This window comes from Nelumbo nucifera, chromosome 8 (assembly GCF_055504915.1).
Source record: "Nelumbo nucifera cultivar China Antique chromosome 8, China Antique-T2T, whole genome shotgun sequence".
NCBI lineage: Eukaryota > Viridiplantae > Streptophyta > Magnoliopsida > Proteales > Nelumbonaceae > Nelumbo > Nelumbo nucifera.
Genome location: NC_142656.1, coordinates 11,118,300 through 11,132,412, shown reverse-complemented (window position 1 = coordinate 11,132,412; position 14,113 = coordinate 11,118,300). Strand labels below are relative to the sequence as shown.

Sequence of the window (14,113 nt, the reverse complement as noted above, 5' to 3'; positions counted from 1 at the left end):
GACATCCTAAGTGAGAATTTATGAATTATTAAACAGAACAGAGAAAAAGAAGAGCCACAAATAAAAGAAACGGAGTTACCACATTGTGAAGTCCCAGCTTAGAGTCTGTTCAAAGTCTAGTATATCTCTGTGAAATCCCTATTCGATTCTAGGTTAAAGTAGAGAAGAAGAAGAAGAAGAAGAAGAAGAAGAAGAAGAAGAGAAAGAAGAAGGGTTCGGCGAGATTAGGAAAAATCAGTCCACCTCTAGCCGACCCACTTGTATTTATCTCCAATAATCATAGTTACAAGAAAGACCATATTATCCCTCATAAGTGATGGGACACATAACTTAAACTTAAATAAAATAGACCTTTCACTCTCAAATAGATAAACCCAAATGACCAAAATACCCCTGATTTGTGTATTCTAACACTCCCCCTCAAGCTGGAGAGTATATGTCATATAGTCCCAACTTGTCACAAATATAATCTACTCTGCCCCGAGACAATCCCTTTGTAAAGAGATATGCCCACTGATTTCCTGAGCTCACATGAGATGTGGTTATCACTCCACTTATCACTTTCTCTCTCACAAAGTGACAATCGACCTCAATATGTTTGGTTCTCTCATGGAAGACTGGGTTAGAAGAGATGTGAACAGCAGCTTGGTTATCACAGTATAGTCTCATGGGTTTGTCAACCGAGAACCCCATCTCTTGTAGCAAGTTCTTCAACCATACTAGTTCACATGTGGTATGAGCCATAGCTCTGTACTCAGCTTCTGCACTACTCCTTGCCACCATTGTTTGTTTCTTGCTCTTCCAAGTTACAAGATTGCCACCAAGGAAGGTATAATACCCTGTAGATGATCTCCTGTCTGATATAGAACCAACCCAATCAGCATCTGCATACCCTACTATTTCAAGAGTCCCTCCACTTTGGTATAACAAACCACGACATGGAGCACCCTTCAGGTACCTAACAATCCTTAGAACTACTTCCCAATGAGAAATCCGAGGATGTTGCATAAACCGACTCACCATACTCACAGCAAATGATATATCTGGTTGGGTAATAGTCAGATAATTCAACTTTTCCACCAACCTCCTGTATCTTCCAGGATCACCAAACTCTTCACCTACATCAACACTCAACTTGACATTAAGTTCCATAGGAGTCTCTGCCGGTTTAGCACCTAACAGTCATGTTTCTTCAAGTAGGTCAAAAACATATTTTCTTTGACATAAGTTAATTCCATGCCTTGACCTTGCAACTTCTATTCCCAGGAAGTATATCAGCTTACCCAAATCTTTCGTATTGAAGTGGTCCTCTAGGAATTTCTTCAGCCTGTCAATCCCGTTACTGTCACTCCCAGTTATGACAATATCATCCACATACACCACTAGCAAGATTTTCCCATCTTTTGAGTCATGGTTGAACACAGAATGGTCTACCTGACACTGTTTCATCCCAAATTCTTTCACTACTTCACTGATAGTCCACACCATACAGCTAAGAATAGCCCTTGGCTACTAACCTGGCTTTCAATCGCTCCACATTGCCATCTGGAAGATACTTCACTATGTAGACCCACTTACACCCAACAGCATGCTTACTAGGAGGAAGAGCAGTAAGTTCACAAGTGTGATTGTGTTGTTAAGCAGAGAGTTCCTCTTCCATGGCTTGCCGCCACCCTGGGAGGTAAGGGCTTCCTGAATAGTCTTGGGAATGGAAACAGATGATAACAATGATATAAAGTTGCGATGAGAAGCAGAAAGGTGAGCAGCTGAAACATAGTGTGAAATAGAATGAGAAGTACAAGTGTGTTTACCTTTCCACAGGGCAATAGGAAGATCAAGGTCTAAGGGAGAAGAAGCAATGACAGGATCTGTCGACGATGGCTGAATTGGAGGAGGGGTCGGTGCTCTTCTGTAAGTATACACATGTTTGATTGGTGGCCTCTCAGTAGTAACTGGCACGGGAGGTGAATCTGCAACTGGAATGGGAACCACGGGAAGGGGATCCGCAACAGGGACAGAAAGAGGAACTACGGAGGAAGGAGAAGAAACCATAGTATCCGAGAAAAAAGGAACTGATTCAAAGAAGGTGACATCGGAGCACACAAATGACTTATAGAAGTTAGGGTTATAGCACTTATACCCATTCTAAGTCCTTGAGTAGTCAAGGAAGATACACTTAGTAGCTCGTGCATCTAACTTGTCTAAACCAGGCCCCAAGTTTTGAATAAAACAAACACATCCAAAGACTCTCGAGGTGAGAGGAAACGAAGATAAGGTGGGAAACAACACCGAGAAGGGGGATTGACTTCCAATGATGGACATGGGCATTCGATTGATGAGAAAACAAGATGTGAGGACAGCATCATTCCAAAAGTGCTTTGGGACATTCATATTAAGCATCAAAGACCGATCAGTTTCAAGGAGATGTCGATTTTTCCGTTCAGCTACACCGTTCTGTTGTGGGGTTGTGGGGTGTAGGCACAAGAAGTTTGATGAATTATCCCATGGTGCTCTAAGTATTGCTGAAATGGTATTGAGGTGTACTCTTTGGCATTATCGGAGCGAAGAATTTTAATATGAACACCAAATTGGGTACGTATTTCAGCATAAAATTTTTGAAAAATAGAAAACAATTCACTGTGATCTTTCATAAGATAAATCCACGTCATCCTTGAAAAGTCATCAACAAAAATTACAAAATACTTATAGCCATTGTATGACATCACTTTGATCAGATCCCAAACATCAGAATGAACTAAAGAAAAAGGACTCGAGACACGACTATCAACTCTTGGACTAAAAGAAACTCTATGATGTTTCCCAAGCTGACATGACTCACAATCCAAAGATGAAAGATGACTCGAGGAAAGAACCAGCAACTTCAGAGCCTTGAGAGAAGGATGACCAAGTCTGCAGTGCCATTGAAGAGGAGTAAGAGAGGACTGAAAAGCTACTGGAGGGCCACCACCATCAAGGTAATACAATCCACCTGCCTCATGCCCTCCACCAATCTTCATCCCCGTCTTGAAATCCTGAAACACACAAGAAGAGGGATAAAAGGTTGTGGAACAATTGAGTGACTTGGTTAATCTACTAACAGACATAAGATTAAAGGGGAACTTGGGAACATATAAAACAAATGATAAAGACAAGGAGGAGAGATCAACATCACCAACACCACAGATGGGAGATGTAGAACCATTAGCAAGAGTAACTGTTTGAGATGTGGAGGACCGAGAAAGAGAAGAAAATACATTAGGAGTCCCAGACATATGGTCCGAGGCTCCGGAGTCAATGATCCAGGGTGAAGGCTTAGAAGCCAAGCAAGCCATACCTAAATGGGCAAGGGTAGTTGTGTTTTGCTGAGATGTCTGAAGGAACTGCTCATATACTACACGGGGTACACTCACCATCTCCTTCCCAGAAGCACTAGTAGATGTGGAGGGAATCGGGTCAGTTTGCTGACTTTCAGTAATTGTACCACTACCCTTAGTCACAGCATGGTTAGCCAAGTGTTGGGTGGACCATGTAAATCATAGCAGAAATTAACCGTGTGCCCCTTTAATCCACAGTGTGTACACTTCCTAGGGGCATTACTTCTTCCTTTACCACGACCTCCCCTCGAGTCCCGACCTCCACTCCGGCCACCAACACGGTTAAACATGGGACCACCACGGTTACTTGGAAGTCCACGACCACCACCACCACCTCTATTTCCACACACCCCCCCCTCTGGTCACCACAAAACCAAATCTGTCTGAGAGAGAAGAATGCTCCTATAGACTCAATAGATGTCCTCCTAAGATGGGCAAAAACTTCTTCAAGTGAGGGAAGAGCAGACCCCCCCAGTATCTGTGCACGGACAGGCTCATATTCAGCCTTCAAACCCACCAGAAACCTTGTCACATCAAGTTGCTCACGCTGTTGTTGCTGAATCTGAACATCCTGTGTCAGAAGATGATACACATTGAGCTCATTTCGGATATTCCTCAGACTTGCATAGTATTCCTCCAAGCTTTGACTGCTTTGCTTCAAATTAAAGTACTCTTGGTACAACTGATACACCCTAGTTGTATTGTCTTGTTCGGAGTACAGTTTCTTAGCATGATCCCAGATTTCTTTAGTTGTATCTAGGAACATAAAGTTCACGCTAATTTTTTGTTCCATGCTATTCCACAGCCATGTCATTATTTGTGCGTCTTCCTGTTCCCAGTCACTAAACCCCGAAGAATCAGAGGAGGGTTTCTCCTCTCTCTCACATGTTTTACCTTTTTCTTGGCCTTTAAAAACACCTCCACAGATTTTGCCCACGGCACATAATTCTCACCATTCAACTTAATAGATGTCATTTGAACATTTAGCTCATCTGGAGAAATCATAACACCTGTTTAATTGTCATTCTCATCTCCAATCGATGCCATCTTAACTAATTCACCTTCAAATATTCAACACAACCTCACGCACTTCCACAAAACTTATCTCACTCTCAGCACCACCAACTTCTTCAAATACACATTGCACATGAAATACAAAAGTTGAAATCACTCAGTCATTAAATCAAACACCTGTACTGCACACTGCAGAACCATTCACACACCAAATACAAGGGCTAAAGTCACTCAGCCATTAAACCAAACACAGAAATCAGTATAAACACCACCACACGACACAAGGTTTCACTTTCAACTATTCAGAATCACCCACACACCATTCAACATAGTACAACCACCACCACACCACTGTTGTCGTGAACTTCAGCAGTCGAAAAACTCTACTTTCAGCACACATATGAGGTAAAAACAGAGAAGAACAAGGCTGATATACATACTAATCACTTCAAACCTCCACAAATATTTTGAATCAAAACACAGCATTTACAGTCCACTAATTGGGCAAAAAACAGAACTGCTCATACCTGTCCACAAACAGCCCTCTTCGTATCACAAAATAGAGGGCATCTAGTACACAACCTCAACGACCACCACCACAGTAACTGGAGGCATACTCACCTCCAAAACCACAAAACGACCACTCCTTTTTGGTCTCTTGTCGAGCTCCCACTCAGGCTAGAAGAAAATCGAAGAAAGCAGAAATAGTTGGCGGCGAACCCAAGAAGAAGACAAACAGTGAGGAAAGAGAAAAAAAGGGAAAAGAGAACTAGGTTTTATTGCTCTGATACCATGTGAAATCCTTATTCGATTCTAGGTTAAAGTAGAGAAGAAGAAGAAGAAGAAGAAGAAGAAGAGAAAGAAGAAGGGTTCGACGAGATTAGGAAAAAATTAGTCCACCTCTAGCCGACCCACTTGTATTTATCTCCAATAATCATAGTTACAAGAAAGACCACATTGTCCCTCATAAGTGATGGGACACACAACTTAAACTTAAATAAAATAGACCTTTCACTCTCAAATAGATAAACCCAAATGACCAAAATACCCATGATTTGTGTATTCTAACAATCTCCATTATTAAATTCTACAATGTAGGTTTAATATATATTTTGTGACAAGTAAAAGGAAAAATTAAATTAGATAAAGAACAACGAAAACAAGATACAGCCTCCAACAGTGCCAAGATGGTACCACACAAACAACTACAACTCACCCACACGACCGAACAGCCCAAAACGCAAAGAAAGCAGCCACACAAACATCTCAATGAGAACAATTAAAAACATCAGAAGAGGCATCACTGCCTAAACACCGACAAGAAGATTTGTTCCTCATCAACAATTGATTCGTCCTCCCTCCCTTTTCCTCATTCCGAATTTCTCCCCCATTCCCTCTAAATGCTTTTGAAAGACTCTCCTCTTTTCCAACTCCTCAAGAGCCATTCTAGCAAAAGCCTCACCTCTTAAGAAGAACAAACCCAATGCTTTTCCAACTTCTACTTATCTGTCAACAAGCTTTTTATATTCAATCTTTCTTTCTTCAACTCCTCCTTTGACACCACCTCCTCTTCCACCTTCTCACCTTCCTTTCTAAATTTCGCAGCGCCTTTACTATTAATTGGTTCCTCCCCCCAAAGAGATCACCAAGAGATCAGGTTTACTTTCCCACAACCTGGCTTTCCTTACCAGGGAACACAACTCTTGAGCTTTTGAATTAAGACTCCGTCTCTTGTGAACATTTTTAAGTTTATAGGTTGGACCTGTCCCAACTATACAGTTCGTTCTCGTTCTGCTTAATGATGGTGATGATGGTGATGATGATGATTCTTCACTCTTAGGGCAAGATCAGATATTAAGAAGAGGATTTGACCTGAACTGACAATGATCTGAGTGAACGAATTGAAATATTTAAATGTTGTGTTTTGCTTAAATTGTCTATTCTCCTTTTTCTAAGTATCAGGTATCATGTTCCAATCTCTTTATCTGTATGCCTTTTAACTTTTATATGTTAGTAAATTTGAGTTCTAGGGGCACGATGAGTAATCTTTGAAGATATGGGTCACCCCTTGCTATAGTCTTGAGTACTTCTTGAAGACAGTTACAAATTATTGCTGATTTTGGACATTATTGCTTATTCAAAGAAATCTATCAAGTTTGGTTCAGATATGGCCAGATAAAGGTGTATATTTTGGAAAACACTACCTTTCGCAATTAGTTAATTCCAAGGTCCGAAGTACCGATACAATACACCCCGTATCAGGCATATCATATTGTACCGTTGGCTTCTCAATATAATTGTTTACAGGTGTTTTGAGGAAATCATTTTTTATTGATTAAATTATATAAAAAACATGTAATAAAAATGAACTTCTGAAAAAAAAAATAAAACAAATGGCCTAAAAAGTATTGATACACCCCTGCCAATACAGTTGGGTGTATGGATACACCCCTGACTCTTTTTCTGTTTGATTTCTAGTGTGTACTTGGTGTGTCAACTTGACAACCAATGATGTTGAGATGTACTTTTTTTTCAATTTAATGAAATTTCTTTCTGATCCTTCAAAAAAAATACTTTGAACTTTGGACTTAATTCTTGTGGAAGAGGTACAAGGGTAAACTGCAAAATCAAAACAAATCTTTTCTTTTAATTTGTACTTCAAAGGAGTTAAAAACGCTAAATTTTGGAAATTTAAGAGGCAATGGACACTGATGTATCTAGAGTTCTTCCATTCTCTTACAATTGACAAAATCATCCTTATCAAAAAGAAAGATATGGGCAGAGAAAAATAAATGAAAGAAATAATATGAATAACTGGGACCATGGTTCAAAGTATCAATACGCCCCTGAGTATCGGCAGAGGGTATTGGTACTTAAAACCATGTGCCTTCGTGTTTTTTTAGTTTTTTTTTTCAAAATTTGGTTTTTGAGCTTGTTTTTAACTATATTTTTATTAAAAAGAAGGGGTTCCCAAAACACCTATAAACAGATGTATCGGGACCCAACAATACAATACGATATGCCAGATACATGTGCTGTATCAGAGCATATCGTATCGAAATTTTAAACTTTAACTGGGACAAACATGCTTAAGGCAATATCCTTAGAATGGAATGAGTCAAGAGTTTATAAATGATCATAGACGAAAATTCTGGTTGGCTATATATAATTTTAGAAAAAAGAGACCCAGTGTACATTCTTGCCCCCATTAGCTTTCTTTTCCAGAAGCATTTCAAATATAGTCCCCAGAGATAATGGTCGTTCAGACTCCAGATCCAATAGAAACTCCACTTTCAATATCATCACCCCTTCCCTACTCCGACATACAGATAATAAAGGATGTGATATTCTACATACTACATTATACTCAGTGTATCTGCAGCATAAAATTTGTAATTACCATCTGCCAGAAACATACTACAGTAGATTTGATGAGGAAATGTGTGGACCTTCCAGCATGGGGGAAAAACAAAACAAAACAAAACTCAATTCTACATTATTCAATTGACTATTGAAGCACCGCATAGTGTGAATAAGTGAATAACAGATTCAGTTAAAATAGATAAACAAACTTACCGATATTCAGTCTCCAAAACACCATTATCTGTATGAAGAAAACGAATATGAGAAACAGCACCACTCTCATCGCCCTCCTTCAGACGCTCTTTCAAAGCTTCCAAATGTGCCATCTGAACATTCTTCTGAATTAAAGCTAGAATTTTCAATTCCTCTTCTGAGTAACCCAGACCCACCTTCTCTTCGGTGTTCACAGTAATTGCCAAAACAGAATCATAGGGGTCGGACCAGTTAACTTGCTTCTGAATATTCCAACACAGGGCGTCAAAAATCTCTGCCTGGTCAAGGATTACCTTCCTCAGGCATTGTACTTCCGCGTCTTCAAAGGAAATAACTACATCAGATGGCCCAATGTCAGCTTCAGTAACATCGACCTTCAACCGCCGTACACCTAAATCCGAAATACGGTCCAGAAAATTTAGAGAATCAACCAAAGCACCACTCGAATCCTTCAAATCCGCTCCTTCAGAGAAATACTCAGGCCGAGACTCAAAATTCTCACTGGAAACATCTTCTTTCTCTATACTCTCCAAAACCACAAGTCTTCGAATACTTTCTGAAACTCTAGAAGAGACGAGCTGTACAAGAAGAAGGAATTCAACTTTCAACCGCAATATCTCGGGATCGAGATTCCAGATCGACGATGCGTCTTCGAATTCGAGCAGCTCCATAGCTGACAACCACGCGAGCAGCGCCGGGGAGCCGCATGTGCTCGACCACAGCACGCCATTAACCCTTCCTCCTTGAGCTACGATGGCCTGAAGGATTGCAATGGCAAGCTCGGGTTTTCGCTTTCGCAAGCTGAGCAAAGTGGCCCTGAAAGCCTCGAATTGTGCGAGGAACAGATGATTTACGGTGACTCTGGAAAGCAACTCGATCTCTTTCTCCATTACGGCAATAATCGGATCGCAGATTAATCTCTGATTATTCGATTGTTGCAATTGAAATCGATGATCAAAATATTCAAAACCATGTCCGCTGAGATTTTCAGGTAGAGTCCACTGAAGATCTTCCTTTTTTTATTTTTCCTCACGAACTTTTCCCCCCTTTACCGCCTAAAGAAATGATTGTGAGTTCGTAACTGTCTCTCCGCGCGCCGGAAATGATCGAGCAAATTTATATGGGGGGCCAAGGAAGCCTCTCCATTCTGGAGCTACAAGACTGCATCACGCACAACTCTCTAAACCCTATTAAATTGCCACGTGTGCTATCATGAGAAATTGAAAAGGTAAACCAAACCCGACGATATAACCATCCTTGTCCGTCTGATCTGGATCGATCATGCAAAAACTAAAGACATCGACGATGAATGGGCCACTTCTCCGTACACAACTACCTTTCCTTCCGCCCGATATGAATCATTCATGCGAAACCTAAACACATAGACAATGAATGGGGTGTCTGATCTCCATACACCGGATTTGGCTCCGCGCCCATGATCGAAATGTAAGAATGATGCAACTAGCCCGTTGGAGCCAAGCAAAAACAGATCGTGATGCAATCAAGAAGGCTGTGTTTGGTTTGAAGGAAAAAGTAGGAAAAGAAAGGAAAAGGTTACTTCCCACCAGGCCGAGCACCGTAATATCTAGGCCTAGCATCCAAAACCTTCTATTGTAAGGGTTTCTTCCCAAAATCTCTTCTTCGTGCCTTTCCCCATATTTGCATCAGCTTATTTTGTGTTTTATTTCAAGTCAGGTTAGTAAGTCTATTTCTATAGAAGCAAGTAGAAGTGGCACATAGTCCAAAGAGCCCCAGTAAGTTCTCGTCCTTACAATCTACAGAGTTATTGATGCATCCTTCTGTAATATGATTTACTTCTATGATGTGTAGGTTTTGCCTGCTTATTTTATTTTATAAAAAAATGAATTCATTTGTTAGGCATAGACCTTTGTGAGGAGAGTCCTGTCCAAAACATAGTTCATCATCCCTATATATGTATGCCACTATGCCTGTCAACAACAAACCTAGAGAAATAAAGAGACAACCATCTATAATCTATTTTGTAACTTTGTGCATATTTTGTTGGGTGGAAATAATAAGAAATAATTTAAGTACCCATAATTTAAAAATGGTTATGATACTAAATACAATGGAATGGGGAACATGATTTATGTGGCAAATCCCATATAGTTGGGACGAGGCTTAGATGATGATGATGATTATCTCTAGATTTATCATTATGTTTCATTTATATGGATTTGTTGTACGTGCATATGTGGGTGCGATCTTATATATTGTTATCTCTGCACGCCCTCTCTGTTTGACAACCACCACCACTATTTAACTTCGTATTAAGGAGTTTCATATCTGCCGAATCACTTCATAAATAATCACATATCACGTGATCAGTATTTAAAGCTGATAAAACAAACATTGCCTGTTAAAGCATGATCCTCTGTCTCATATTTACTCTTTATGGGTCTTCAAATTCTCTTATATATTCAACATCTTTCTTTTCCTTTCCTGGCTCTCTCTCTCTCTCTCTCATAGAATAATGGCATTCCATCATTATCGTTATTATTGTTGAGGTAGAAGCACTACTCGTGAGCCATGAAAAAGCATGGGTTCTGTATTTGCCTCCAGGCTTATTGAGTGTGCAGAAAAACAAAAAGATGCGAGATAAGTTTAATCTACTTAGTACATTTTTAGCTGCTTTTTTCTCTTTGTTGGTAGGCCTCGAATCCATTTGTCTTAACTCATGCATTACATATTACAAAAGGAAATGACCCAATCAATGGGTGATCACTTTAACCATAATATTTATTTTTTAATGTAATAACTACAAGAGCTAAGATAATAACAATCCATGTAAAGGTATTGCGCGCATAGCTTAATAGCATCATATATATACTTACATGTACCATTAACCAATTGGATTGATTTAGATAGAAGAAATAAATTGACTCTAGTTCCACTCAGTTATTTTCAAAATTAGAAGAGAAAATTCATGCAAATTGAAATAACTAATTTGCAGGTGAAAACAAAAGTATTAAAGAATATATTATCTTATTTTTTAATTCAAACATTCTTTCTTTTTCTCTTTTTTCCTTTATTTCTTTTTACTAACTTGCTTTAGATGTCATCTATTCGAGACAATTCCATTTTCTACTTTGGCTTGCATGAGAGCTAGGAGGCAGAACTCAAAGAATTAAAGAAGAGTTTGACTTTTAAAGCTACACTAATGCCAAGCTTCTATAAAGAACCTCCTCCAAAGATTAAACTAAAGATGGTAACATGCTCTATCCATTTCAGGTGAATGGATTAATGACAATATGCTACATGTACTCTACTTTGGCTTGCTCTATCCCCATCTATGGATGGTGGATGTGGGGAAGTTAGGGTTCTTTGTTTCTTAGAACCAAGACAGGTACAAGATATCTCATGCAATATGATGTTATCATGCTTTTAATTTTTTTAGCCTAAGGGTCTTCTTTTAGTGCATATGGTGTATTTCGAAGTTCAATACAAAACATTTGTTATATTGTACCATATAATTAAACATTTATGCTGACAAACCAAATGATGAGATGATAGGAGCCCGAAGAAAATATGTTAGTCAAATAGGAGTCATTAAATACACAAGTTGGGTTGTTGATTATATTTTTATTTTATGATTTTTGGGTTGTTTTGTCTTGGTAGGACTTGGGCCTTTTTTTTTGTATACTTAGGGAATTTCTTCTTCTTTATTTATATATAAATATAAAAACCACACGATCTCATCTTCTTCCAAGTTTCAAACCTTAATCTCAGTTTGGAAAGAGTACAAATACAAATATGTATAGTGCAAATACATAGAAAATAATACAAAATATAAGGTTTTGCACTCTACATATTTGCATTTGTACTTCTTCCAAACTAAGCCTTACAAACTTTTTTCTCCCTCTATTGTTCTCTTTTCGTTCTTAGTCAATCAATTTATGACCTGTTACAGGCTTACAACTATAGTAAACCATTTTTTTATTACTTCATATTCCTCTTTTTTATATGCTATGATTGTCAAATACATCACCAAACAAAACCATCTTTCTGCACTCTAGGTTCACCATGCTTCATTTGTTTTCATCAATTCAATATTCCCACTACTTCCCCTTAATTGTAGTTGTTGTTCAAATTTTGAATACAAAATGTCCAAGGGAGAAAGCTTTTTTTTTGTGTGGGAGACTGCAATGTAGGGACTTTCATTGACACATGAGAGGGTGACATTGCCAACATGTGGATCTCTTTCAGTTATTAAATGATCTAATTAGTTTAATAGCTTTTTAACATAACCTTTCAACAATTTTATCATCTTTGACTCCCTTAAGCATCATCTTAAATACTTCATAGCCAGTGAATTGTTCCCATGTAACAAGATTCATGGTGATATTTATTTCTTAATCACTTTCATTAGTATAAACAAGAGAGTGCAAATATGACATGTCACCATGGAACTGATGCAACTAAACGATAATTAAATTCCACCATATAGAAGCAATTTTCAAACTGCCCACTAGAACTATCAATATCTCTAGCTCTTTTCTTATATCACATATGAAGCCCATCTATCGAGGGCTCAACAAATCCAAAGCAGTTGCTTCACAATGGATGTATTATGAATATATGAAATTATAGATGTGTTTAAATTTTTTCTACAATTTCTTTTTAATTTTCATACTTTAATTATTATCTTGACAATCTCCCATTGCAATGCATGTGCACTCTTACCAGTACATAGATAGTGTTTGATTCCATTGCGGTTTATCCCATATACGATGTCAGTTAAGCGATATAAATGTGTTTCTCTTAATAGAGTTTGAAATGTTGTTCGTTTAAATTGTTTATCAAATAAAGGTTTGTTTTTATTTGTGCCAACGTCATTTCTTGATAAAGCCTTTTTTTATATGTTTTTTCTAACATCAAGTCATTTTTTACTATCCAGCTTATATGGTGATTTAAGGGCATCTAATGCCACATTGCTGTCAAAAACATCAAAAAATGTTTTTCAACCATTTTTCTCCCTTTAAAAGATAAACTATGAATGACACCCGTATTAAGTATGGGACCATTAATCTGAATTATTTCAAATTTTTAAATTATTTATATTAGACATTTATGTTAGGCTTTTTATTTGATTCAGAAACTTACCATGTTTTATCTAGAGAATGGCCCCATACTAAGGGGCAACTACAATATCATTTAATTTGAAATTTACTATTTAACTATAAAAAGATAAATTAGAAAAATTAACATGGGTTTAACATCTTTGTAATTGGCAATCTATTTTGACCTACTTTGTTTGAAACTCATTATTAATTTATGTTGTTTTTAATATGATTTGAGAGATTAAATGAGCTCTTATTTTTAAGCAGTAACCCACTATAATTGGCATTTACTATTTATTTGATAATTTTTTTTAATCTAAATTAGGTTACATTTCCAAAAAAAAAAGTTAAATCTAGTTTGCAATTAATAAACTATTTCATCTAAAAGAATGAAACCCACACCATTTGTATTAATTGTTTAGTCATTTTTATGAATTTCATTTATTTTTATTTTATTCATTTAATATTTTGAATATTTTTAACTTGAATTATTTGTTTAATCGTTACTTTTGAAATGGTTGTGTTTGAATAAAATTCATTAGCTACCATAACATTTGAAGTGGCCACTTTTTACGGATTAGGATGCTAGGTGTGTGAATTTTAAGAGAGTGGAGTTGTCACTTTTTTGTGAGTGGATAGACTTTTTTAAGAGTGAGAGTTTAACTTTTTCTAAGATTTTATATATTGAAATTTTACAATGCCACATGTTTGGAGGATGGGGGTTGTTGCTTCAAGACCTTCCTTTAATATAGATATAATAGATGTGGTACAAAATATATATTTAATGAGGCATTAATTGACATGTTTAACATTCTAAAGAATCTTTAATGTTACTGATAAACAAAACTTATAAAATAAAATAGAAAATAAACTATGAAATGTCTATTGCATGATTGTTAATCTCAAAATCTGATACATCACAAAATATTTATTTATACATCACAATGGCACTTCCAAAAAAATGAACTTATTGATAAAGTGGAAGATTGCTATTCCTCTTATATTTAAGAATTTTTACAAAGGCTTAAGTTGTTTTATGGATAGTGAGTTTAAATTTTATAGCAAACA

At 37.3% G+C, this 14,113-nt stretch overlaps 1 protein-coding gene across 3 annotated transcripts in view; it reads right to left on the bottom strand.

The window, feature by feature from the left end:
* Nucleotides 1-9,094, bottom strand: part of LOC104592245 (zinc finger FYVE domain protein) — a 175,502-nt gene extending 166,408 nt beyond the window's left edge. For 2 of the 3 annotated variants that reach the window (XR_734395.3, XM_010251484.3), the window contains exon 1: nucleotides 7,965-9,094. Coding sequence is in view for 1 of the 3 variants with exons in the window: in XM_010251484.3 (XP_010249786.1) it covers nucleotides 7,965-8,854 (890 nt within the window). In the remaining 2 variants the exon portion in view is untranslated. The remainder of the gene's footprint in view (nucleotides 1-7,964) is intronic. The other variant, XM_088892963.1, reaches the window with a different exon arrangement.
* Between the last annotated feature and the right edge of the window lie 5,019 nt (nucleotides 9,095-14,113).